The sequence below is a fragment of the Callospermophilus lateralis genome, chromosome 14, assembly GCF_048772815.1.
Source record: "Callospermophilus lateralis isolate mCalLat2 chromosome 14, mCalLat2.hap1, whole genome shotgun sequence".
NCBI classification, from domain to species: Eukaryota; Metazoa; Chordata; class Mammalia; order Rodentia; family Sciuridae; genus Callospermophilus; species Callospermophilus lateralis.
In genome coordinates this window covers 100,517,521-100,544,610 of record NC_135318.1, presented here as the reverse complement: position 1 = coordinate 100,544,610, position 27,090 = coordinate 100,517,521, and the positions used below count along the sequence as shown (strand labels likewise).

The following is a 27,090-nucleotide window of genomic DNA, read 5'->3' as shown; positions in this document are numbered from 1 at the left end:
ATAGGATAAAATAGCAAAGATAAAGTTGGAAGGAAATCATGTCAGATAAGTTAAAGAGTCAATAACTCTTAACCCATAAAGTTTTATGAAAGGTATCTTTCTTCATCTAGTTGGGCTGCTATAATCAAATGCCATAAATAGGTGAAAGAAGGAGTCAGGCTGATCTTCCTGCCATTTGTTTTAATTCAACCCACTTATCCGGGTGTAATTCTTTTGAAGTATGATATAAAAGAGGCTCTGGTTCTATTTTTTCCAATTTGCATATAATTATCTCAGTGTCCTCCTTTTTTTCAGAAGTGTTGTTTTAAAGCTGGGTCCATTTCTCCAATTGCTGATATGCTCCAGCTGGTGTCTTTTTGGGGATCATCCTGATTCTTTATTGATCACTATTTTTGGATCCTCTTTCCCAAAGAATTCACCCACTGTATTGATTCTTCTGCCTGAGCATTTCTAAGTCATCCCTGCCAGGATCAAAACAAGACTTCCCGCTCTGAATGGCAAACTGTCCACTAGGCATCTACACCACCTTCCACACAGCCTAGACAATCTTTATACTTTATTGAGTGAACAGATGAGTTTCAAAATTCATTCAGAGGTTTTCCACTCCTCGTTTTTTTAAAATCCATCACAAGTAGCGGAAAGCTATGCCAGCCCACCCATATGCACATTTGCTCCTGTCACTGAGATTCAGAAAAATAAGGACTACAAGACTTCAGTCCAGTACAGCCCCCACAACTTTGTTACACAACTGAAGGAGAGAAGAGTCCCTCAAAAGGACCCAGCCAGTATGGAGGGAAGGGAGCGGGGAGAGGAAAAGGAAACACAGTGCAATGAGCCTGACATAACTTTCCTGGGCACATATATGAATACACCACAGGGGATCCCACCCTCCTGAACATCCACACAAAATTAATTTTTTAAAAAAAATAACCATGGGGGCTGGGGTGGTGGCTCAGGGTTCCATCCCCAGCACCACATTTTTTAAAAAACTAAACAAACAAAATAAAGATACTGTGTCCATCTATAATTTTTTTTTAAAAAATTAAATAATAATAACTGGATAAATGGCAGAAAATCAGTAGAGGGAAGGGAACAGGGGTGGGGAAGGGAAGGGGAAGGAGGGGTGCTGGGGCTGCATTCCGTGCTTCGATAATCATGTCAAAATGGGTTCTACCGTCATATACAACCAAAAAGAACCAATAAAAAAAGGAGGAGGAGGAGGTGATCGCGTTGGCATTCCCACTTCCTTTATTGCACGGGTTTGGGACGGGAAGTCTCAGAGGCCGGTCTGGAGCGCTGTCAGCCCACGTGCTTTCTCAGTTCTGTGTTTACACCGTCTGTACATCCAAATTCCCCCCAAAACCAAGAAGACCAGCGACAAGGGAGCCAGCGCAATGCCCCAGGAGAACGTGGAGGAAGCTGTGGGGAAAGCAGAGGCACATCAGGATGGAACTGTGTCTCACAGCAAAACAGGAGGGGCAGGGTGGGCTTCCAGAGAAAAAAGGAAGCAGATAAATGTGCATTGGTTTCCAGAAAGTAGGGTCCTTATGCCAAGATCAAGGACATTTGAGAATGACATCTGAGGCAATAAAGACACAATCCAAGGTAGATAAGATCTGTTAATCAAAAACATCACAAAGTAGGGGCCCATGCCAAGGGACCAAGTGTTCCAAATGTGGACAGTGTGCACTTAAGCTGCTGTCTGTTTACACCTCAGTGAGCCATCTGTGACTTGGCCAGGGAACTGTCTGCCTTTCTTCAATGAGCATGGAGATCCTGAGGATTCACCAGGGAAAACAAACTTAGAGCAAGGTCCCTGATGCCAAGATCATTGCTTGAATCCAGCAACTGCATATTCTGTTCCTTGACATCTCTAGGCTATGGAATATAGGAAGAAACTGTAAACCAAAAGTTAAATGGTAAATATGGGAATAGGGTGTTATTAAACACATTGTTTTTGAGGCTGGAATTTCACCTTTTTTAAGCTTTTGTTTGCCATAATCTGGTTAGACACTCAGGAATCAATATACTCTCAACCTGATTCTCCTGAGGATTCCTATACCTTAAAAATCCACCCAGATTAGAAATAAATGAAGCTTGTGATTTTTCAGCAGCCAGCTGAACATGCTTATTGGTCCTCAGGAAAGGCTCAGCCTGTGCCCTCTGGGTTCTGTCACAGCATGCCCCGCCAAGGACACACAGACACAGGGCTCTGGTGACGGAAAAACGTGAAAGGTTTCCAGCATCAGGACCAGACGAAGCACGGGTTCCTGTTTTTTATGGGATCCCCATGTCCAAATCTGTACAGTGACGATCTCACTATCTTCTCTGCCAGCCTGCTTGTTATGAAAATGATCAGAGGGCTGGGGATGTGGCTCAAGCGGTAGCACGCTCGCCTGGTGTGCGTGCGGCCCGCAGGCCCGGACGGGCGTACGGCCCGGGTTCGATCCTCAGCACCACATACAAAGATGTTGTGTCCGCTGAAAACTAAAAAATAAATGTTGAAATTCACTCACTCTCTCTTTAAAAAAAAAGAAAAAAAAATGATCAGAAACACCACGCTTCACAGATATGTCCTGGTTCTCAAACTTCAACAGGCAAGGAGTTTTGGGTCCACGGATCTGTGTTTCTAACTAGTGGCTCAGGTGGTGCAATTCTGGTAGCACAGAGAGCTGAGCAAAGCTGTGCTGGCTGTTGATACCTCTCCTGAAACTTGGCCAAATCATCAATCTTCCAAATGAAAGTATGTCCAACAGTTTCCTCCTAGCAAAATGTGGACATGTGCAAGCATAGTCAGAAGGCATCACTGAGATCCCTGGGGGGGGATTGCTTTGGGCTGGGGGCTGTTGTCTTTTTGCAGTCTGTCAACAGAGAGGACATTGTCTGCACCTCCCTTTCCTGCTCAATGTTTGAACGTTCAGGGAAAAAAAAAAAAAAAAGATGATGACATGAGGGTCTTGCTTTCCTTTTTTCAATGTCCTTAAGTGGACACCAGGTTAATTTGGCTACAGCCTTGCTCTTACCCCTTGTAACCTAATGGCTTTGACCTTAAAGCCACCCTGAACCCTGGTATCTTCCAGTATCTTCCACCCTCTTCTAGAAGCCATGTGAGGACAGCTGAGCCTGGTGATCCAAGGCAGAACCACAGGAGGACACAGGGTAGCTTAAAGTTCATAGCAGAAATTATTTTGCTATTTAACCTTTGCCAAAACTTATCTTGCCATCTGAACTTTGTATTTGAATATGATCTCCCAATGTCCAGCCTCTATCACACCAAAAAAAAAAAAAAAAAATATTAAAAGTCGGAGATTTTCTTTCTGGGCTCCCCTAACAGGCAATGCAAGAAGACCACCCAAGGAATCTTCTGGAGAACCTGTAGCTTTGTTCAGCATCCATTCAACATGTTGTTTTCTCCTCTGCCCCCCATATACATACCTTCTTTGACTGTGGTTCGTAGTGTCTGAAAACTCAGTGTATTAAGGACGACACATTTAAAATCTGTCTCCAAATCCTCTCTTAGGACTGGATTAAAAATCAGCGGCACTTCAATGTAGTTCTCATTGTTTTCTGAATATTCCCTAGGTGAGAAAATATTCACTTACACATGGTATAAACATAGGCATCTAAACAGTCTCAAACTAGAAGCACCCATTGTGCTTAAATTGATTTAAAGTTTCATAAAGTTAGGAGAATTTTTCATCGTGATTATCTGGGAGAATTTCTAAGCCTCTTTTAGAAGACAGAGTGTCATTGAAGATAGACTGACGTCATTGTAATAGGACCTCTGTTAGACTGACAACTTACATTCTCATTTTGGTTCGGATGATGGAAAAAAAAAAAAAATCTTTTTTTCTGGTATTAGGAATTGAACCCAGAAATGCTGTACCACTGACCTATATCCCTAGCCCTTATCATCTTTTTTTTTTTTTTTTTTATTTTGAAACAGAGTGTCACTAAATTGCTGAGGCTGGCCTTGAACTTGCAATCCTCCTGCCTCAGCCTCCCAAGTCACTAGGATTACAAGCATGTCCATCATGCCTAATCAAAATTTTTATTTTTAAAGACCCGTGACAAACAAAGATCCAGTAGTGGTAACAGAAACATTTGTTTAGGGGAATCTTGAGTCTCTCACCAAGAAATTATTCACATATTGAAGAGGAGGGCACCTCTAGGACTCCATCCCTCAGCAGTGTCACCTCCTCATTTCTATTGCCAACTGTCACTCTGAAACTCTAGTCCAGGTCAGAGGGCTGCAGACAACAGAGTGGAAGAGCTCTAGTCAGGATATCCGCCATTCACAATGTCAGCGGAAGCTGAAGACACTTCACTGCTATCTATTTACATGAATAAAAACCTTGTGGAATGGATCCACTGGGACTGCTTTTGTTTTATCTGGAAGAAAAACGTGTTCCTTTAAGTAAATGAATAGCATGAGTGAGCTGGCACAGGGCATTTAGTGGTGGCCAAGTCTTCCACAACAAAGACTCGCAAGCCAACTGTTATGCTAATCCACGACGTTTTTATCTACTAAATCGCATCCAGAAAGAATTTTTTTGATACTTCTTTCAAAAAAAGACAAAAGAAAAGCAAGCAAAAGTTCAGGCTAATTCAAAGCATCAAAACGGTAAATTTAAAGAACGCTTTAGGATTTGGAATGTGGAATGGTCTCCCTCCCTCTCACACAAATGCCTCCCATTTATGAAGTCTGGTGCTTCTAGATTCAGAGTGAGGAAACATTTTCTGGAGATGACTGCTTATGAGAACTGCATTCTTTCTTTTATTTTGACACTCTGACAGCCTACGATTCCCCCAAGAAAAAGAAGAGGCATCCGTACAAATACTGGAGTTAGCTCTCAGTCTTTTGTCGGAATTCATGAAAATATTCAAGAGTGAGGTTGCCAAGTGGCAAAGAGAAATGTATTAACTCCAAAATGTTTTTTTTTAAGCCTGCAAAAATCAAGAAATGAATCTTTAAACAGCTACAAAATGCAACATCCATATCAACTAGTCAACTGAAACTTAACTCACATGGGTCTAGAAAAAGTTTGATTCTCAAGATAATTTTTAGCAAAATAGAAATTTTAAAATTCAAAACTCAAAACAGTGTGAAAACCACCCCAAAGGTTACTTTTACTGTGGTATGTGTGTCAGATTGATAGGCTGGATGTGACAGTGTCTCCAGAAGGAAGAGGGAAACTACACAGGTCTCACGACAGAAGGCCCTCACCCACTTACTGGCGCGGCCCCTCGGTCACTCGGCCTCCCGGGTAGGCGCTCTCGATTTGGGCACTGTTAGCTGTCCACCACAGCAGGGTGGTGTCAGGTGTGCCGGCTCCCAGAAACACCTTACACGGGATTGTCAGTCTGGACCCTGTGTTTAGCAAGACACGCACATCCAGCATCAGCACCCAGCATGGGCAAAAGAGTCACCCCAGACCCTCACATCTGTCCACAGCCAAAGCAGGGGACCCCCTCCTTGTCTTCTCAAACACCCCTCACTGGCCAGTTATTTTCTGGAAGGAAAATTAGTTTCCCCAAATGATTCTGTTCACACAGAGCGTTACTATTTAATATTCAGCTTGACTTCACCATGACCACTCCTCTTCTCTGGGACATTCTGAATTCAGTGGCTGCCTTCTTCCACCATGGATCCCAAACAAATCCAGATCCATGTGCAGATTCTCTCTCTCTGCCCACGGCTGCTCTCAACATGAACATTTCCCCCTGAGAACCCCAAGGTGGCTGGCATTTAGGATTAACCCTCTAAAATCCTATTTCATTTTCTAAGGACAGCGCCCTCTACAGTTATGTAATGTGATGGCGCTGGACACCCCTATAATGCCTCTTCGCTAAGTCACCAAAGGAAAAGGTAAATCCTGCCCAATTGTTTCTTCCTCCTGGGAATATGTATCCAATGGGGTGTCTTTTAATGCACCTAGCCCCACCTCAGGCTCAGAATGCCCTCTCTTCCCCATCCTTTGCCACTCCAGTGACTTTAAACGCTTCCCCTAGGCATGGGAGTGCCCTAAATCCAGGTCACATGACCGCACCATGCACTGTAGTACACTGAAAGCAATTGGTGGGGAATTGGGTTTCACTCAGCAGAGGGACAATGGGTGCTGGGGCACTGGCATCCAGGGAGCACCAACCAGTGTCCCCACTACCCTGGTTTCCTAGCAGTTTCCAGAGTCAAGGTGGCCATGCAGGATGCAATTCATGTAGCAGCCAGCTATCCCCACAACAGCTCAAAAGCCCTCTTCCTATGGCCTCCATTTAAAATTTAAAACTCAAACCCAAAGCCAGACAGAAGTGAAAAACCATTTTTCTAAAGCACTCCATAGCCAGGGTTTGATAAATGAGCATCAGGCCTACCAGTCTGTTATACAAACACAAACACACAAAAGGGTGTGCGTATTGACATACAGACCTCAATCTCTAGCCCAGCCTGCCCCTGAGTGTGGCTTTTTGAACTTCGCTAAGCCTCCATGTCTCCCTGGGTGGCTTTTCCTTGTGAAAAATGGAATTAGCACATTCCCACAGAGAGGATGTTGGGATCAAATAGACCCCATTAGAAACTGTAAATGCTCAATGCACAGCCATCCCAACCCAACACTCTCATCAACCGCTGGTAGTACCGCCCACTTATGCACCCTCACTGCCTACTACCAGGGACTGAAAAGCAAGTGTGCTGGCCAGGACAGCCTGTGCTCAATTAGGGTGAAAAAAGGGAACTTCGCTGGACATCTTCAACATGTTACTCAACCTATTGATAGCTACTGCGGTGTCAAGAAACTGTCTCTGACCGCTGCTGAAGTCACCTAACCAGTGGAGTCTCAGAAAGATCAGCCACATTTTGGTAATGTGAATTACTTTGAATTTACTAAAAGTGAAGCTCTGTAAGGATTTCGTGCTGTTCATCTTTTCCTACAATTAATAACAGCTGGCAAAATGTTCAGCTTTCTACATTTAAATTTTTGTAGGTAGGATATTCATGAAGTGAACTATCCTTGCTTTCTAATAATGTCATTTTTAATGACAAAAATGTTCCCTCCCGTTTGTCATCTCAGCCCCACAAACTGGGTTCTAAGGTCCCCACCCAGGCACACTGCCACCCTACAGGGACAGGTATGGTGTGGTCAGCAGACACAAGGTCCCAACCCCCCGACACTGTGATTTCAGGCACCACTGCAGGAACATGGGTTGTACGGTACTCGCATGCCTTACCCAGAGATGTTGATATGGTCTGGAGGGGAGAAATAATCACAGGAATGGTCTCCTCTTTTCTTTCTGAGAAAGATGTAAGGAAAAGAGATTCCATTAGGGCAGCCTTCACTTCAATGTGAGACTCAGGTTTCATTGTTCAGCTAATCAACCAAGTTTTCCTTCACAGTGGGGCCAGTCATTGTGGGAACTGACCTTTTGTCTGGCAAAGGAAATAGGCTCTCCACAAAATCGAGCATCTTTGGCCAGTGCTTTTCCCAGCAGAGACATTACTGGAAGAGGCCACAGTTACACATTCCTCTGACAGTCGGGCTTTGTTCTTTCCTCTGTGACAAACCATTAACTGTTGCCTTCCCAGGCTTCCTGAATGTGTGTTGATGATGGCCACGGGACAGGTTTTACACAAAGTCCCCCCACCCCAGGATGCCTACACAGAATACTGAAGCTTCTTCAGGAGCAGGCACAGGGGCTGGAGGGCCACTTGTAAAGCTACCCAGAGTGAGAAATACAGTAACCCAGCTGTGGCTGCTAAATGTCTTGTTAATTGAGGAGACAAAACTCTGGGAATTGGAACCAGCTTGAACAAACTGGACACCTGAAGTGGAGCAAAAACGACGGGAAGGGTGCCAGGAAAGCTGGGAGCTGTCTGCATGGCGGCCTTACCATCCTCACTTCTATGAAAGGGTATTTTGAAATCCTGGCGTGAGTAAGCATTAGGCATAGGCGGAGGAGCAGATGGATTCGTGACTGTGGCCAGAGGCTTATTCCTCCTTTCAACGTCACATTGCTATCATATGCAGGTTGAGGCAGTCAGGTAAGAGAAAGTCATGGCTTATCTCAGTGACTCAAGCGTGAGGGGGCACCAGCCTCACCCTAGGGAGGGCTTATGAGACAGACTGCAGCCCCTCGACATCCAGTTTCTAATTTAGTACTTCTGCGTTAGACCTGAGATTTTGCTTGAGTAATCAGTACCCAGGTGATGCGGCCCTTGCTGGTCCAGAATCCCCCCAGCCACCCACCCTTGAGAGTCACTGCGCGGCAGAGGGTCATTTCGCTGCGCAGTGTAATATGTAGGTCGGCCGCCCCCTAGTGTTCCTGGGCAGTATCGCATGAGCGAGATAATAATTAGGGACTCGCTGAAAGAACATCGCAAGTCAAACTGGCTGTGGGGGAATAAGAAGTTAATATGAATGAATTCTCTGCAGGACAGTGAAAGAAATGGAATCTAGGGACTTCCACTTATGGAAGAGGCGATGTTCCTTATAATAAAACAATCTCTGGATTCTCTAGGAAAAGTCTCCCTCACAGGCTCATTATAAGTCCCCTTAGAAGAATCCAATTGTGCCATTCGGTAGGTAAGGAAAGTGGCATACTTCCCAGGACAGCGTCCAAGACTCACGCATCTTCTGCCCCTGGCACCTAATTCTGTGTCAGGAGGTAAGCAATATATGTCCAGCAAATGTTAAATGCTGGCCAATCCTGTTCATCACAGTGTTTTCAGGTATAATTAATCCTGGTACAGGCTGAACAACCCTAATCCGAGAATTCAAAATCTGAAATACTCCAAAATCTGAAATTTCTCGAGCACTGACATGATGCCATGAGTGAAAAGCTCCACACCCTGAAACTTTGTTTCATACATAGAATTATTTTAAATACTTTATAAAATTGATCTTAGTTTTATGTGCATAAGATGTGCATGAAATATAATTTAATTTCATGTTCGGATTTGGATCCCTTCCCCAAGGTATTTCATTGGGTATGTGCAAATATCCCAAAGTCTGGAAGGAAATAATCCAAAGCCCTAAATACTTCTGGTCCCAAGCATCTCAGATTGGTGATACTCAACCTGTACCAAAGGCCACCGAACACACCTTAGGAGAACAAAAAAAAAAAAAAAAAAAAAAATAGAGAAAGGAATTTCCACCGGATAAGCTGATGCAGCACCTTCTGGTTGAAAAATCCAGTAAAATCTTAATATTCTAAATTATATATGAAGTTGCAGCAGCCATGTTCTGATCGCCAGCCCTGTAGGAGCAAATCTTTGATGCAGATTTTTAGAAGAAAATATCCAAGGAAACCGTTGTTCAGCACCCTTAGTGGTGAGTTTTAGCCTCCATCTTATTACCGCTCAGGGATTCATTCACCTTTCCTCACACCACCACCCTGATGGCTTATTAGGCTGATGCTTTTAGACAGTCCTGTTTTCCTTTGCCTTTCATACCAAAGATATTCTAGGGATTCTTTGTGAACCGAGTTTGTTCTGACGCTTGTTCTTGAACCAGGAAGGACAGGCACCTTGGTGGTAAGTACTTACTGTTGACGCGGAGTTTGACGTTCCTGGTGACATTGTACTGCCTGCCCTCGTGGACATATGTTATGGCACATTTGTAGTAGCCCGCATCCTCCACAGAGACATCATGTATGAGTAAGTGTGTGGTCCCCTCCACGCTTATAAATTTCTCATTGTTTTCATCCAAAGGGACAGAACCCTTGAGGGAAAATATATTTGAAAATTACATTATATAATAATACATATCTCAAAAGCTATGATTTGCATCATCAAAATCAACCAGTGTTGAATTTGCAACCCAAGAATTTCCCTGGAATTTACTTCACTGATTTTATGCTTTGGGCATAATTTTAGCTGTATTTTTAGGAAAAGAAATTTGTCAACATATAAAACAAATAAAATGGCTTGATTTGTTTAGCCAAGATATTTAAAGCATATTTGTTCAAGTACAGATATGAAAAAGAGATGAACTCTTCTTGGAAAAATAGGCCATTTAAAATACAACTTTATTTCTGGCTCAACTGCTTCCTACTGGCCTCAGGAAATACCCAGGAAGATCACTATTAAATAGTCACAATGACTTTGGACAACAATATTTAGAAAAGATAATGATTCAGTAATTACTTTAAAAATTATTTCAATTTTAGGAGTTGGTAAAGATTAGTCGGAAAAAAAAAACAACTAAGTGGGAGAAATGATGTACACTTTTCCTATAAACACCAAGTTCTGTGGATTCTCTGAAGAATAGAACCCACAAGAATGAGACCTCCAATACACGAAGAGAAGTGGAATAAAATTTAAGAAAACATCCTAATGAGAACACCATGTCCTGAGGAACATCTCTTTCAAAACCAAAGCTTACAATGGTCAAATGAAATCATGAGTCATTTCAGAATCTTACTCTGAAATGACACAGACAAAACTGAAATAGTTAGCCACATGGCTCACGCAGTATTGCTCTATCATACATCTAATTAAAAGGAGGGATCTCATGTTTCCTAGCGTGAGTAGTCAAATATGCAAGGTAGTTGTTCCAATGCTATGTGGGGAACAGGGTTAGGGCTTGGCCTTCACCACCCACCAGCCGGGAGACCTGGGGTAAATTCCTTATGTTTCCTGTCATCTGGGAAGCGGAGAGATCAACAATCCCTGCTTGGCTGGGCCACTTGTTGGCAAGGTTAGAAGGCGCCTGGACACAGTGCATGCTCAGTAATGCTTAGCATAATTATGGAGGGAGCCAGTGCCGTCCAGCCTCTTTATCCATCAAGCACTGAGCTAAGCGCTTCATACACACCACTCCATTGAACCTTCAAAGCAGATTAACTAAATGCTGCTTTACAACAGAAACAGGTTAAAGAGGTGAAGTAGCCCAGCACTGTGGCCACATCTCTAATCCCAGCAGCTCAATGGGCTGAGGCAGGAGGATTGCAAGTTCAAAGCCAGCCTCAGCAATTTATCAAGGCCCCAAGCAACTTAGTGGGACCTTGTCTCAAAATTAAAATTAAAAACAGGGCTGGGGAGGTGGCTCAGTGGTTAAATATCACAGGATTCAATCCCTGGTCCCAAAGGGGAAAACAAAAAGAAAAAGAAAGTAGTTTGGCTTAGGCTAAATGAAGGAACAGGGTTTAAATCCAGACCTATTTTCTCCAGATCTGTGCTCTCTTCCTCTCCAGGCAAAAATCTTTTATTTGCCCTCTTCAAGCTCTTTCTAAAACTAAAGAGAAGTCTTATACAGCTGACTGGGCTTCTTCCTAGGAGATGGTTAATATCTACTGTCAGAAAACCATCTCATAGTTTCCAGTGTTAACCAATTATATATACCTATCTGTAGATATAGTTTTCAGTTACCGGTCCATGGCCTATGTCAAATATTGGCAAACTTTTTCAGGAAAGGGCCAGATAGTAAATATCTCTGGAAGCTCACAGTCTGCCTGGGCCTCTGTAGTGTGAAATCAGCCACAGACAGTACATCCACAAATGACCGTGGCCGAGTCCCAGTAAAACTTTACTTATGGACACTGAAAGTTGAATTTTAGATAACAGTTAATGCCATGGGACATTCTTATTCCATTTTTTTTAAAAAAAAATGTTTAAAAGTGAAAACTATCCTTAGCTTGTGAATTGCACAAAAACAGGTGGGGTCTACACATAGCTCCCTGTTGACTCGTCTCTCTAAGAGCCAGCTCTTTTCTTTATCTTTCCAATGATCTCACTAAGAACCATTATAATATTTGATATTTTTCAACCAGTGAGGGGGAAACCTGTGTTCATATTTACTTCTTTAGCCCAAAGATTAATTGTCAGGTGCTTTTAAAAAAACTTAAGAATATATAAAATTGTCACATAAAATAACAAATGACCAAGTAAAAATCTATATATATTTTTTTAGCTGTTTCCTACTCTGGGTTCATTTTAAATTCTGACTTCACAAATCATAATTTTGAGGAATCTTTCTCAAGCCATGTAAAGAAGACATTAATTATAACCATTTTTAATCATTTAATATACACACATTTCAAAGATATATGATATATACACATATGAATACAAATGAAAGTATTGTCTTCAGAAATGGATATCATAATCTTTTCTATGACTATCCAAACACATTTTAATAAAATGGAATTTTCAGAGCTGTACCTTGTACCACCGAGTCTTCACGTCAGTTCTGTTACGGGTGAATTCCCTCAAATCAGGGCACGCTAACAACCCAGAGGCAGACAAGGTTAGGATTTGCGAGTATGAGATGAACGGCAGGGAAGCTTCTGTGTTCTCAAAAACTCTGAGCTCAATGGACATTTCATCACAGTGAGAAGCATTTCTGATTTAAAAAGGTGGGGGGAGATAATGAATGGCAAGACAAAGTAAAAATAAACAAAATTAAGAATAATTTCCCCAACCCTACCAAATTCTGAGTCTGCATTTTCTTGATTAGTTTTGTCTGTTTCTTTTAAATCTTTAGGTACAAAGAACATAACATCATAATTGCTATACAGAAGCAGGAATGTGACCTACACTTTTCACAAAGGGACCCTTCATGAGCCTGATTTCAATACCATTCAAAGCCATTAAGAAATCCCCAAGTCCTCTTCAAAAGGGTTTAACTAAACTGGATATGATACACATGCCTGTGATACCAAGACTTAGGAGGACAGCAGGTTCAAGGCCAGCCTCAGCAATTTAGCGAGACCCCCACCAACTTAGTGACCCCCGGCTCAAAATAAAAACGTTGGGGCTGGGGCTCAGTGGCAGAGTGTTCATCTAGCATGTGTGAGATCCTCGGTTCAATCCCAGCATCCAAAATATACAACAAAGTAGAAAAACATAATTATCTCAGCTAAGTTCCTAGCTACCTAAGACACAAGACAAATCAACAGAGGCAACGAGGATGGGATTTGTATGTGGGGTAAAAATTACTTGCCCAGAAAAATATATAACAACATCTATTCAAAGAAGCTACAAAGTGTGAAAAATACATGAAAGAAATGTGATAAGAAGTTACTATCTGAGAGTAAAAAATAATTAATTCAAATGTATAAGGCCAGTTAGTATCTGTATTATATTTCATATCTGGTTTGGGGGAAAAAGGAAAACTAGATTAAAAAAACCTTTTATGCACAAAGAAATGCAAAAAATTAACTCTCACCTTTAAAATTACATAATTTCACTGCAGGATAAAGAAATGCAAAAGGGGGACAGGTTCAAAGAACAGTGCACACCTGAACAATCATCATCAAGACCTGGTCACAGCGACTTGGCACATGCCAGGTCCTGAGCTGGGTGCTCTACCTGCATCATTTCATTTGTCCTCTGAGGTAGGGTTATTATATCATTTTCAGATGAGGGAAATTATAACAAAAATGAATTTCCTAAGGCTGTGTAGCTACAAAGAAATGAAATCAAGTCTGGAAACCCTGTGGGTTTCTGGGAAAAAACCATAAATTAGGGCAAACCAAACTTACCAGACATAACTAGAGTCACAAACTTGTTCACATCATTGATCTGGTAATTCCCCTTGGGAAAGAAACAGAGATTTGGGGGGCTGCTTGCTCCAGCAGTATCATTTTGACTATTTTGAGTGACAGAAAGGCTTTATGGGTTCTAAATCACAAGATCATAAAAGTCACAGGATAGGGCAGTCTTATGCCCTATGACTGTAGATGCCAAAGAATGTTATGGCAACTGCTGGTGATTTTCACTCTGTTAAATCCCACTCTTACAGTTGAAAGAGAGTCCTGGAGGTCAACCAGGTAAATGTTCCCACATGCAAAGAAAACTTGGCACACATTGGGATTTCCACTGCCCCTCAATCTTAGATCTCTTATTTTCCTACAAAAATAAAATAAAGGCACTCACTATGATTTTTTAAATCCAGTATAAAAACTAACTTTAAAACAAATGTGACTTTGCTCACCTCTCCTTGATGTTTGCATAGTGTCATATCAGTAGACCTAAGTACTGCCTTAAGAAGGACCAGGCATTTCCATATTTATTAACCATCAACCTGGGCTTTCCCCATGAATTCTTCACATGCTGTTACCTCACATAGCCATCTTAAGAAATCTCTTTACAGGGGAAAAACTGAGACCCATAAAAGTCAAGTAATAAGATCAAGGTTCCAACCAGATAGAAAGAGAAGGGCTAAGATTCTCCTCTGTTTTTCTGTCCCCAAGTTTTATTTCTTTGTACTATACCATTATGTTTTCCAAATAATGCTCCTGAGAGAAAGTTAGAATTTTTTTACCTAGAAGAAACAGGGCAAATGCCTCATGATATTGGATCTGGCAGTGATGTTCTTAACACCAAAAGCACAGGCAATTGAAGAAAAAAAAAATAGGTGAACTGGAATTACTGACATGTATAACTAATTAAAACAAGTTAAAAAAATTAAATAAAAAAAAGTATATGCATCAAAGGACACTATTAGAGTGAATAATCAACCCATAGAATGGGAGAAAATGTTTGCAAGTTACATATCCAGTAAGTGGTTAATATCAAGATATATAAATAAATCCTACAACTCAACAATAACAACAAATACAGTTTTAAAAATGGGCAACTTGCATAGATACTTCTCCATAGAAGATTCACAAATGGCCAAGAAACACATCAGAAGATGCTAATAATGAGCAAAATACGATTCAAAAACCACAATGAGACAGCAAAATACGATTCAAAAACCACAATGAGACACCATTTCACACACACATCAGGGTGGCAATTATAATAGATAAACAAATAAATAAAATTATGTTTTAAATATCTACAGATGGCAAGTACACGGAAAAATAGAACCCTTGTAAGAATGTAAAATGGCTCAGCTGCTGTGACAAACAGCATGGCAATTCCTCAAAAAAATCAAACAGAACTGCCAGATGATCTTTTGGGTATGTAGACCAAGAAAAATTGAATATAGGGATTTGAACAGATATTTGCATACCTCATATTCAGATTGGCATTATTCAGAAGACCTATACAGCAAAAATAACCCAAGTGTCTCCTGGTGCATAAATGTTTAAACAGAATGTGGACTAACATTACTCAGTCGTAGGAAATTCTGGCACAGGCTGTGACATGGATGAACCTCCAGGACACTATGCTGAGTGAATAAGCTAGTCACGGAATAACAGATCCTGCATCTCCGCACTTAGGTGAAGTATCTAGCCTTCAAATTCCTAGAGAGGAATGGCTGGAATGGTGGTTTCCAGGGGCTGGGGATGGGGAGGGAATGGGGAGCGGTTATTTAATTGGGACAGTTTTTCTGTGTGAGAATGAGAAAACATCCTGGAGACAAATGGTGGTCATGGCTGCACAACAAAGTGAACATATTCAATGTGCCTGAACTGTATGCTTGACATCAGTCACAGTGGCAAACTTTATGCTGTGTGTATTCCACTACACTTCTCTACTTAAAAAAAAAAAAAAAACACGAGGGTAGAAATAAGGGAGGACCATTCAGGGCTCAAGGATTCCACTGGAAGAGCTCTCTGAGCAAATTTGGTTCCCTCGTCCAAACAATCAGAGGTCAGCTTCATTCATTCGTAAGATCCCATCCAGCTCTAAAATTCCACTCAGGATTCTACCTTATTTCTTGCATCCCTACCACATGGACTCATCAGCGGGGAAAAAAAGAAAAAAAGAAAAAAAACAGGCCAAGTCCCTACTCTCCCGGGGCTTATGTTCTTCTGATAGATGGACAAATGTTAAATCCATAAACTCACACAGATGTGTCAGATGGGGAAAGGGCTATGGAGAGAAATAGCACAGGGCAAGGAGAGGGGACAGTGCTGTGTCCGCTGATATGACTAGGGAGGCCCCTTCCAAAGCAGTGACATTTGAGCAAAGTCTAAATAAATGAAAGAAGGGAGGGAGCCAGGAGAATGGCCAGGTGAGGGGTATGTCAGGAGCAGTTGAGATGAACATAATGTGGATTCTTCCCTGTGCACTGGATTTTGAAATCCAGACTATCATGGAAGAAGCTCCTTTTGTGGTTTAGATATGAACTGCTCCCCAAAAGCTCTTGTGTGAGATGATGCAAGAAGGTTTAGAGATGAAAAGTTGGGGTTATGAGAGCCTTAACCTAATCGGAAAATTTATCCGTTAGGGATTAACTGGGTGGTAACTGCAAGCAGATAGGGTGTGGCTGGAGAAGAGGGACACTGGGGACATGCCTTTGGGGCATATATTTTGTACCAGCTGAGTGGAGTCTCTCTCTGCTTCCTCGTCATCATGTGAGCTGCCTCCCTCTGCCACACACTCCTGCCATGATGCCCTGCCTCACCTTGAGCCCCGAGGAATGGAGTAGGTTGTCTATGGACTAAGACCTCTGAAATGTGAGCCCCCAAATAAACTTTTTCTCCTCTACAGTGGTTCTTGTCAGGTCTTTTAGTCAGAGCAGCAAAAAAACAAAATAAAACGCACAGCCCAAGGGTCCACTTTTGCCAGAGCCCCACTGCCCAGGCCCACCCCTCAGGGGCCTACCTGACAGTGCAGATGTAGGTGCCGGAGTCCTCCCTCAAGGCTGGTAAAACCCAGAGCGCGCCGTCCTCTGCCCACATCCGTGGCCCTTCTCCTGGGATCGTTTGAGCAGAGTTGTTTTTACGCCAGGTCAGAAGGGCCTGGGGGCTGATGGAGGCCCCAAACTGAGACCACACCTGGGGGCACCTCAGAACCACAGGCTCCCCTTCCACCCTGAATTCTGTTTTGTAATGCTTGCCACGAAACTGACAGTCTCCTGCAGCCACTGAAGGACAAAGAAGTGACAGTCAGGCTTTAGTCCCCAAACTTCCCCAGATCACAGAACCTCCCTGGGTCCCAGACTAAGGCTGGTCCTGGCAGAGGGACATAGCACATCTGAAGAAGATGTCCCATGTCCTGAGAGAAAGTGACTGCACCCACAGGCCATGAACACCCTCTGCTGCAATCTCAAATGACAAGTTCAGGGCTACTGTCAATTCTAATTCACATTCTGTTGGGAAAGTTAAATCAGGTTACTTTGTGACAACCGCCCCCCCCCCAACCAAAAAAAAATTTCAAAATTTTGGCCATGTTTTTTATTTGTTGACATTAAAAAATAGATGTCAGCTAAATTCAGATGGAAAATCTTACTTCTGACAAGCTGTGTGGTTAAAACTCAAAGGAACCATGTGCTAAGGGCAAGCCCACCACTTCTTTGCTTAGTTTCTTGGCAGGACCCTCACCCAGGTTGCAGCACACAGGATGGGCAAGAAGTCCCTGCCACCTACCAAGGCATGCATATTTATATCTTGCCTTTTGATAATAAGAAAACCTCACTAGAGAACTTTTCCCCAGAGAAGCTACAGGCCAGCCCTTTCCCCACAGGATTTGCTTCTTACCTGTGTGCTCTTCGGGCTGAACGGTGAAGGCTGAAATACCCGTTATCAACACATACAAGGTGAACATTGTTCCTGGTAATTTCCAGCAGACACAGGAAGTGGAGATCTGAGGTCCAGCCTGCTGTAGCCTAAAGGAGGAGACCAAGGGGTCACCAATAGTCAGGAGCTCCTACAGAGAGAATCCCTTGAAGATGGTCCCAGGGAATCATCTCAACGCTTCCCCTGAGGATGGAAATTTTCTTCCTAGATTTTTTTAATAAGAAAACTCAAGACTTTTAGATTTGCTTCTCTATGGCTCTGTTCACTGAACATTCCTTCAGGCAAACCCTGGCAGGCCTGATGACCCCCTTAAAACAGGGATTTCATATCCTGTTTCTTTCTCCCCAGAAATGTACCTCACAGACCCCTGCCCACCCCTCCCAACCGTTGCCTGAGGCCTTCCTGTGCACAGTCACGTCACCCCTCCGCCCCTTACCCTGTTGTCCTCTGTGGCTCTGTGTTCACTGCGGAATGTACCTAAAGCCTGACCGTGAGCACCGTGTGGGAAGACGGCTTCATTCATCCACCATCTAGCCTCAACTGCATTTGTTGGGCCAATGACTAAGCAAATGAACTACTGTAAGTCAGAAGGTGCTCCTACTCACTTGTCAGAGAGCTTTCCCTGCACAGCCGGCCCTCCGGATCTGGTGGTTCTGCATCTGCAGATCTAACCCATCCGTGGATGAATAATATTCAAATAAATAAATTGTACTGTTACCAATCAACCCAGCTTTTAAAAACTCATTTTGTCCCATTGTCCCAGATGTGCAACACCTACAGCAACTTACATATACTTTTCATAATACATAATATAATTAATTAATAAATAATAAATTACATTCTAGTAATAGTTATAATGATTATAAGAGTATTCATGTAATAATACATATAAGCTCTATATTATGATTTCCAACCTGTGTCAATTTTGTTGACATATTCATAGAATTTGACACAGAACTTAATGGGTTTTGATATTACCTGCTTTCGAGGAATTGTGTGACCCTGACTCACCAGAAATGACCTCGGGCCTGGGTTCTTTTGCTCCGTGTGAGATGGAAATCAGGAAAAGGCAACCAGTTCCATCCCAGTGAGGCTCTACTGGGGCTCACACTCCAGCCCAAGAGAAGCAGCACCCAGCATAGAGCTACAGATCCTCTCCTGAGGATTAAGGCTGCAAACCCTGTGTGATCATCAGTTTAACATGACTGGGGGCCACTTGGTGTAAGTGGTGCCAGTAATAAGTCACCTGCAGATTATAACAGAATCCCATTTCTTAGCCAAAGCATGGCCAAGAAGATGGAGGCTGTCCCTAAATCCCTGAGGACACACAGTAGCTTCCTGTTGAGTCAGGATCACACCATTTGAAGGTAAGAATCTATTGTGACTCTGAATGGAGTGGGAGGGTAGCTATATTTGGGCCCCCAGGACCTGGGCAGTATCCCCCATTAGGTTTCTTTACTGGACAAGAAGATTGACATAATCTGGGGTGGGGGTTGCGGCTCAGGGGTAGAGAGCTTGCCTAGCATGTGTGAGGTACTGGGTTCGATTCCCAGCACCACATTAAAAAAAAATAAAGATATTGTGTCCATCTACAACTAAAAATATTTTAAAAAAAGAAAGATTAACCTAATCTAATGAGTTTCTACCAAAGAAATCTCTTGCTCTCTCTTTTTATTTTTATTGGTGCATTATAGTTATACATAATACTGGAATTCACTTTTGTGCATGTATAAATACATGTGCAAAATATATAATTTGATCAATCTCACTCTTCAGTACCTTCCCTTTACCTCCCCATCTCCTGTTCCCTGATTTACTTAATCTACTGATCTCCCTTCGGTTTTTACTTTTATTGTTGTTATTTTAATTAGTATAAGATGATATTACTTATAAGCAGGATACATCTGTACCTGGACATGGCGTAATTTGGTAGATTTCATTCCCAGCACTTCCCATGCCCCTTCTCTCCACCTCTACTCTCTTGTCTCCCTTCTATTTTCCTGAGATCCCTCTTTTTTCCCTCTTTTCTCCTACCCACTCTTTCTTTCTAACTTCCACATATGAGAGAAAACATTGGACCCTTGACTTTCTGAGTCTGTTTTGTTTCACCTAGCATAATATTCTCTAGTTTCATCCATTTACCAGAAAGTGACAATTTTCATTCTTTTTTATGAGTAAGTAAAACTCCATTGTGTGTGTATATATATATATATATATATATATATATATATATATATATATCACATTTTCTTTATCCATTTGTCTGTTGATAGGCACCAGAGCCATAACTTAGCTATTGTGAATTGGTACCTATATCACTATAACAGATTGATTTTAGTTGTTTTGAATAAATACTAAGGAGCAGAATAACTGGATTGCCGCAGTCCAGCTGCAGCAAAATAACCGGGGGGTGACAAACAACTTGTGTAGATTGATACAGCAGGAGAGGGAGCCCTTTATTGTAGGACAGGAGTGGTATTTATACATTCCACACAGCTTATCTTAATTAGCATAAAATAGATACAGCAGTCAACCAATAAGGAATCTCCGCACTTAATGGCTCCCTGGCGTTACTTCACAAACCACTCCCTCTGGCATTTTGCCAGGCGCCATCCAGACTTGTTTACAGACTCTAACACTGGATCATATGGTGTTTCCATTCCTAGTCTTTTGAGGAAACTTCAAACTGCCTTCCAAAACGTTTGTACTAATTTTCAGTTCCACCAACAGGGTAAAAATGTACATTTTTCCCACATCCACTCCAAAGATTATATTTGTATTCTTGATGATTGCCATTCTAATTGAAGTTAAATAAAATCTCAGTGTGTTTTGATTTTCATTCCCCTGATTGGTAAAGATGTTGAATATTTCCATTTATTTATTGGTCTCTTTTATTTGTTCTTTTGAGAAATGACTATTTAGCTCATTTTCCCATTAATTGATTGGGTTGTTTGTGGAAATTTTGGGGTTTTGGTGTTAAGATGTTCTTGGTTTTTATACATTCTGGGTATTAATCCCTTGTTGGAATAGTAGCTGAAAAAGATTTTCTCCTATTCTGTAAGCTCTTTCTTCACACGCTGTTTCTTTTGCTGTACAGAAGCTTTTTAATTTGATGCCATCCTACTTATTGATCATTGACTTTATTTCTTGAGTTTTGGGAGTTTCACTGAGGAAGTCATTGCCTGGACCAGTGTTTTGGAGTGTTGACTCGACGCTTTCTTCTAGCAGTGTTTCTCAACGAATTCAAGGTCTTTGATCCACTCTGAATTGATTTTTGTGTCGATGAGAGATAGGGATCCAGTTTCATTTTTCTACGTATGGATGACCAGTCTTCCCAGGACCACTTGTTCCGAAGACTGTCCGATGCCTGTGTCTGTATTTATTTGTGTCTGCTCCTCTCTCCCGTTGGCCTGCATGTCTGTTTTTACGCTGATGCCGTGCCCTTTTGTGACGATAGCGGTGCTCTAATTTGAGATGGGACATTATGATGTCTCTGCTTTCACATTTATTGCTCAATACTGCTTTGGCTATTCTGGGTCTTTTATTCTTTCATCTGAATTTTCGGACTGTTTCTTCGACTTTTGCGAAGAATGTCACTGGTGTTTTTGGTGTGGATTGCATTGAATCTGTAGAAATCTCTTTAATAACCTATTCCAGGCTTAAGCTGTATTCTAGTGGGCCATCAGGAATGTGTGGGGACTTAGAATTGTCAAGGAGAGCTGGTGAATGAATCCCTTTCTCAGTCTCTACAGAAACTTGGGTCTGTTCTCCCTTTAGGAAAACAAAGGCACCCTGTTTAACATATAAGAAGGTCCACAGCCGAGGGGAAAAGTGACACTTCTGTAATAGGTGACCCAAGTGTCCCTGCCACATCAAGGGCTACCCAAAGCTCCACTGACCTCAAGGTGATATTTCTTGAGTGCACTGGAGTATCCCGAAGTCTCCTCGGGCCTCTTTTCAGTCTAGAGCTGATCTTACCCATTGTGGGATCGGGCCCAGATTTGGGCTTGAAGTGGGATGCTCTACGGCCAGCCCCCCTTAGGGTGATTTGGGCAACCTCCCTTCTAGCACCCTTCTTTCTCAGGTAGGCACACTGGTTTTCACCCAGGCACCAGGGCCCCACTGGAAGTTGGCTGTTGTAGATCTTCAGGGAGCTGTGGGTTACCTGGGATGGTCAAATCGGGACAGCCGAAAAGCTGCCCAGTCTGTTTTTACAGACTGCTAAGGCCTCATCTATCAAGGGCAGCAGCAGGATGTGGGGTCCTTCTTCGACCTTTTGTTACGTCCCCATATAGCTGTGGCAACCTCGGTCATGAAACCCATAACCACTAAGGCCCCTCTCTCCCCCAGTTCTGGATCGGTGTTGGTTGTTTTCAGAAAGTCTCTGATAAGCAGCTGAAGAACTGCAGGATTTTCTTGATTTTCTCGGACGACCTTCTGACTTCTATAATTATCATGTTCCACTAAACCTCTCTTCATTCCATCAGAAACACGGGTCGCAAGATGCTCCATTCTTGCTTTACTTGTTGGAGTCTGCAAGGTCCCCGATGGAATCTCTCTAGGGAACTGCATCTTCCCCCGGTCACTGAACATTGTGTCCAGGGTGCTTGGTGGTCAGCTACACCAGCAGTCTTCTGAAGAATTCGTTCCTTTTATCAGGGTGTGACCATGGGTTAATACTGCAATAATACCCCTGCACGTCAAGACAAAAGTTAACTTAAGGAATTCATCCTTGAATCTGCCAGGGTTCTCTGAGCAGCTACCAAAACTTTCCTTACACTGAGCCATTTCCATTACTGAAAAGGGGGCATGTATCTTGATAATTCCTCTGTCTGCATTGGCATTTCCCACAGTAGAAAGAGATCTCCTTCAGTAGGGTAGGGTGTCAGTTCCTAACTTCAGTCTCATTAGAGATGGGATCAGTGGGGTAGGTGATCTGGAGGTCAGAGAAGGAAAACTGACTCAAAAAGCAATAGAGAGAATGAAAAAAAAATTTCTGGAAAAATAGAGTTTATCCATCAAATCTCACTTGTACTAAATTATCATGGCAGGACAGTGTAATGTATCGTGCATGGAGAAGCACAGCCTACCAGGTTTTTCTAAGATAATACTAGTAAAGGACTTGAGCCCAATTCCCAAAAGTGACGGCCCTTTAGCCATTTCTGACTTCAGATGAAGGCCAACCAGGATCGGCATTCATAAACTGACTTGCTTAGCACAAGAGACAAGTTAAACACCAGATTCTCATTCATTTAGGGTGTTCTCAAGAAGTTCCAGTTTAGACCCCAGTGGTTCTCAGCTCTGTCCCACATTGAAATCACCAGGAATCTTTCAAAAATTACCATATTCCCCAGTCAATTAAACCTGGAGGGGAGAGGGTCGGATTTTTCTGTTTCCCCAGGTGTCCAGGAGCAGACCTGATGTAGCCCTTCAGGCCTCTGTTGCTTGTAGGTGAATGGAATTCCAATCTAAATAGTTTTGCTTTTTCTAAATTCCACCAGGAAGAGCTTTAGAGGGAAAGACACACTCTACTATGTGGAAGGTGTAGAATTCTGAGAAGGCAGATGAGATTCTGGCCAAGGCACTGGTGGGAGGCAAAGATCAATCAGGACGCCTGGGTCAGGGTCTGTAGGTCTACAGGACTTGGAGGCTGTAACCACACAGACCAGACAGAAGCCTCTCAATCCAGGGTCCTATCTACTTTCATAAAGTCCTGCACAGGGGGCATTTCTCCCCACTTCTCTTGCCTCTTACAGAACAAATGGAGCTGAAGAATAGCACTGTAATTTAAAGACCCACTTTCCAGGCACTGCTCTTGGCCCCCTAATTTGTATTGAGGCCATGCGATATTGCAAAGGGAAATTGGCTTCTCTCTAAGCTTGATGTCATCTAGGTCAATTGATCCCCATTAACATTTAGGCACCCTAAGAGTGAGTCCTTTGGAATCCTGGGAGTGTTTTCAATGCCTATAGAGTTGATGGCCAACAATTTAAAGGTCACTCTAATCAGGATAATGAGCATGTTCATTGGTCCCCAGATGGTAGCACTATTGGGAGGTGATAGAAACTTCAGGAAGTGATCCCTAGTTAGAAGAGTTAGGTGACTGGAGACATGCCTTAGAAGGAATATCTGGTCCTTGACTCCTTTCCTTCTTTCTGTTTCCCAGCTGCCATGAGGTGAGCATAATAAATTTTTCCTCCTTTAAGTTGATTTTCTCAGGTATTTTGTCACAGTGACAGAAAGCTGAATAATACAAATAATATGTACTTAAAGAGCTTGTCACTATATGCATTTTATTGTACTTCAGTTTTACCTCAATAAAGCTGGGGGTGGGGGGGAGAGCTTGTCACTAAGATGCCACTTTATTCCCTTTCCTGTGACATTTGGTTTTTGTCTTTTCCGGTTAGCCTAAGAAAGCCTCACAATACCTCTTTAATGTCCCAGGTAACCACCATCTGTCTTACTAGATGAAGTTTGCTCACTATACCAAAAACAAAAAGCTTCTCCCAACCATTCACCTATCACAAAAAATGCTTCCAGGTGAGTCTGGCAATGACCACAGAGCTGAATAGGAGGTAACACCTCTCTAATTTCACATCCAAGTGAAGGTGAGTGTCAGACCACACAGGTTCTAAAGTATTTTCAATTGACTTCTGTTTTCTAAGATTAAAATGGTGAGAGGCTTAAAAGCCACAGGATGCTTGAAGATAGCTCTACTCTTCGTTATCATCACAATGTATATACCCACCCTCTGAGGCAGCTGAATTCAGAGAGTCTATATTTTCCTTCTAGAGAACACATATCCCTCCTAAAGATAAGATTGCTGCTGTTGTCTTCAACATAGAACATTTACACCTATTTCTTTTAAGAAAAAAAAAACTTCAGTTAGCTAAAACAGTGGTTCTGCTAAAAAACCCTATGTTAAAAGTCAAAGGCATGTTTAAAAAAAAATTAAAAGGGGACTGCTGAGAAAGTAAAAAACATCAGCATAAGAAATCTTCATTTGAAACCCAACTTTAAGCTTCTACAAGATGTAACTCCCTTCAGAAACCACCTTAGCTACAGAAGTTGCTGCTCTGTGTGTGTGTCAAGGTACAGCAGTTGGTAAGATTTACAGAAACGAGGAGAAGGCTGGTGAGACACAGCCTTGGTAACTTAGGCTCACATGGGGTTTGCTTCGTCAGACAAAGCAAGTCACCAGCATACCAGCTTCTGGAATTCCCAGAAGCAGAAAAATTCTGCAGTCAGTGAAGGGACACAGGTACAGGTGAGACCTCTGCAGGACTGTTCAGAACTGGTTTCCAGTGTAGCATGACTATAGGAAGTCACCATGACTTCTACGTCTGTCTACACAGCAACTGATTCTTCTCCCTAGTATCTTATTTTGAAAGAAAGCTGACTTTGGGGAATCTTGATGTTTTTCAACCCCTTCTCCCCACATGCCCATTGTGTCTTTAACTGTAAACTTGTCTCCTCCTAAGCCACGGTGTCCTAGTTTGAGGTCTAGAGCCACACGCCTCTCCCACAGTTACTTTTCCCTGCATTAGCTGGGGGGGAGCTATTTTCAGCGTGTCTTCCATTTTCAGTTGAGACATCACATCTACTTTTACTGATAATCTAATGGCTGGGGCAGGTGTAGGGCCTGGGAGCAGACATCTGAATGAATATGTGCCCATTCCTGATTCCCAAAGCCCTAGAGTAAAGGCGTGGATAGAGATAAGCAGGTAAGAGCGGAGGGGGGAAGAGCAGAAAATCAGAAACACTTGCAAAACAGGAAAGTACCAGAAGCATTTCCACATAGCCTGCAAAGACTAGAGGCGTTCTACCAGAGCCACAGTCTAAAATGCCAGGGTGCCCGAGCCCATGGCGCTCCCTGCAGGCCTGTACTGTGTACTGTGCGATACACACTGCAAAGCACAACTAAGCCAACAGACTGCTCAACAGAAACAGGAAGACTACAGAGGGACCCGGGGGCAGGGACAAAGCCCTGTTCAGATGGGGAGAGCTGCACAACTGGGTCCAGCCGGGGCAAAACCTCCAAGTCATGGGACCAGGAAGCCCTGCCGATCAGCTGTGAGCAGGACTGCACCTACTGCCACGTTGTTGGTCCCTAGAGGACTGTCTAAGGGGAGACCAGAGTTGCCAGTGATGTCACCAACCAGTCCAGCCCTTAATGTTACCAGCTCAGCCTTGGTTTCTTGTGCTCAATTTGAGACAAAAATCAAGAAAAGGCAAGTAGTTCCACCCCACTGAGACTTTGCTGGGGTTCATGTTCAATCAAAAGAGAAGCAGCACCCAGGGCAGAGCTACAGGCCTGGCTCTCAGAGGAAGCAAGAAGGAAGGTGTTTTAGTCTGAGGTGCTCACTGTCACACCCCCCCCCCCCCCCCCCCGGGCAGGCAGAGCCACGCAGTAGGCTCATGGCGAGGCTGCAGCAACGGCTTTTCATAAGCTTTGAAGGAAGCAGGTGGTGTCAATGGAGCTCTCATGAGAAAAACCTTCTTTTCCTTAAAGGTTGTGCTTGGGAAATCAGGCCTTATACTGTCTCAGCATCTCTAGTGAGCATGCACAGAGTTTTTATGGCCGTTATTCCCTGGAAAAGACAGTATAGAATTATTGCATAGCATTTCCGTTGTATTTGGTACTATGAGTGTATTTAAAGTAGACAGGAGGATGTGTGTGTGTGCAGGTTAGAAACAAATAATAAGCCATATTATGCAAGAGACGTGAGCATCCTCGGGTTCTGGTATCCTGGGGATCCCTGAGTCAATTCCCCCCATGGATATAGAAAAACTGCTATATCCCCTGTGGATTAACTCTTTATTTTCTAAATCATTGTAACATATATTTAAAAGCAATATGAGGCCAGGCAGGTGGCACATGCTTTTAATAGGGAGGCTGAGGCAAGTTTGAGGTCAGCCTCAGCAACTTAGCAAGGCCCTGTCTCAAAATAAAATCTAAAAAGGACTGGGGATATGGCTCAACGGTAAAGCACCCCTGGGTTTAATCCCCAATACCCCAAAAATTAAAATTAAAATAAAAGCAACATGAGGTACAAAAAGTGAATATTTTACACGAGTTCATGAATCATTTCTTTCCCCAACACGGGCTTATCAGACACCCATGTGGTCCTTCACACACCATATCACAATTGTTGGTTTCACCAGCTAACCACTGCCACAATCACGCAGTTTCACCCTTCATCCCAAAGGGAATGGGAAAACAATGATCATTTCTTTTGCTCACAAGTCTGTGGGTCAGATGGAGGTTGGTCAACCTAGGCCAGGCTGGCTTAGGCTTCGCTCCAAGTTACAGGCAGAGGCCCAAGTCTGCTCCTGTGTCTCTCGTCCTGCTTGGTCCCGTGAACCTCTGGGAGATGATCTCAAGGAAGGAAACACAAACATGGACCAAAGCACCCAGGCCATGCTCAGAACCACCTCGCTCTTGTCTGCCCACATTCCATTGGCCTCCGCGCGTCACAGGGTCAAACCTGTCATCAGTGGGGTGGGGAAAATAGTTTCCCAGAAGGGTAAAGAGGTGGGAGCAGCCATGCCATCCACCACACCTGTTTCTTATCTGGCTCCCTGGGGGTGGTGACGATCCTGAGGGCAGAGGCTGGGTCTTGTCCACAGCCCTCATGGCCCACCTAGTGGACCCAGAAAGTTCCAGAATATTTATGATTG

At 42.9% G+C, this 27,090-nt stretch overlaps 1 protein-coding gene across 2 annotated transcripts; it reads right to left on the bottom strand.

Moving 5' to 3' along the window:
* Window positions 1-1,273: 1,273 nt before the first annotated feature.
* Il1r2 (interleukin 1 receptor type 2) lies at window positions 1,274-17,437 on the bottom strand. Of its 2 annotated transcripts, none has more exons than XM_076833627.1 (8): window positions 17,317-17,437; window positions 16,496-16,745; window positions 12,155-12,335; window positions 9,535-9,713; window positions 7,225-7,283; window positions 5,236-5,371; window positions 3,436-3,578; window positions 1,274-1,419 (listed from the first exon to the last, which is right to left on the bottom strand). In XM_076833627.1, the coding sequence occupies exons 1-8, from the start codon at window positions 17,435-17,437 to the stop codon at window positions 1,277-1,279; spliced, it is 1,212 nt and encodes a 403-aa protein (XP_076689742.1). In that variant the 3' UTR covers window positions 1,274-1,276. The 2 variants fall into 2 exon arrangements, with proteins under 2 accessions (XP_076689742.1, XP_076689743.1); XM_076833628.1 differs by having other exon boundaries at window positions 7,225-7,287; window positions 9,539-9,713; window positions 16,496-16,757; window positions 17,371-17,437.
* Window positions 17,438-27,090: the final 9,653 nt, after the last annotated feature.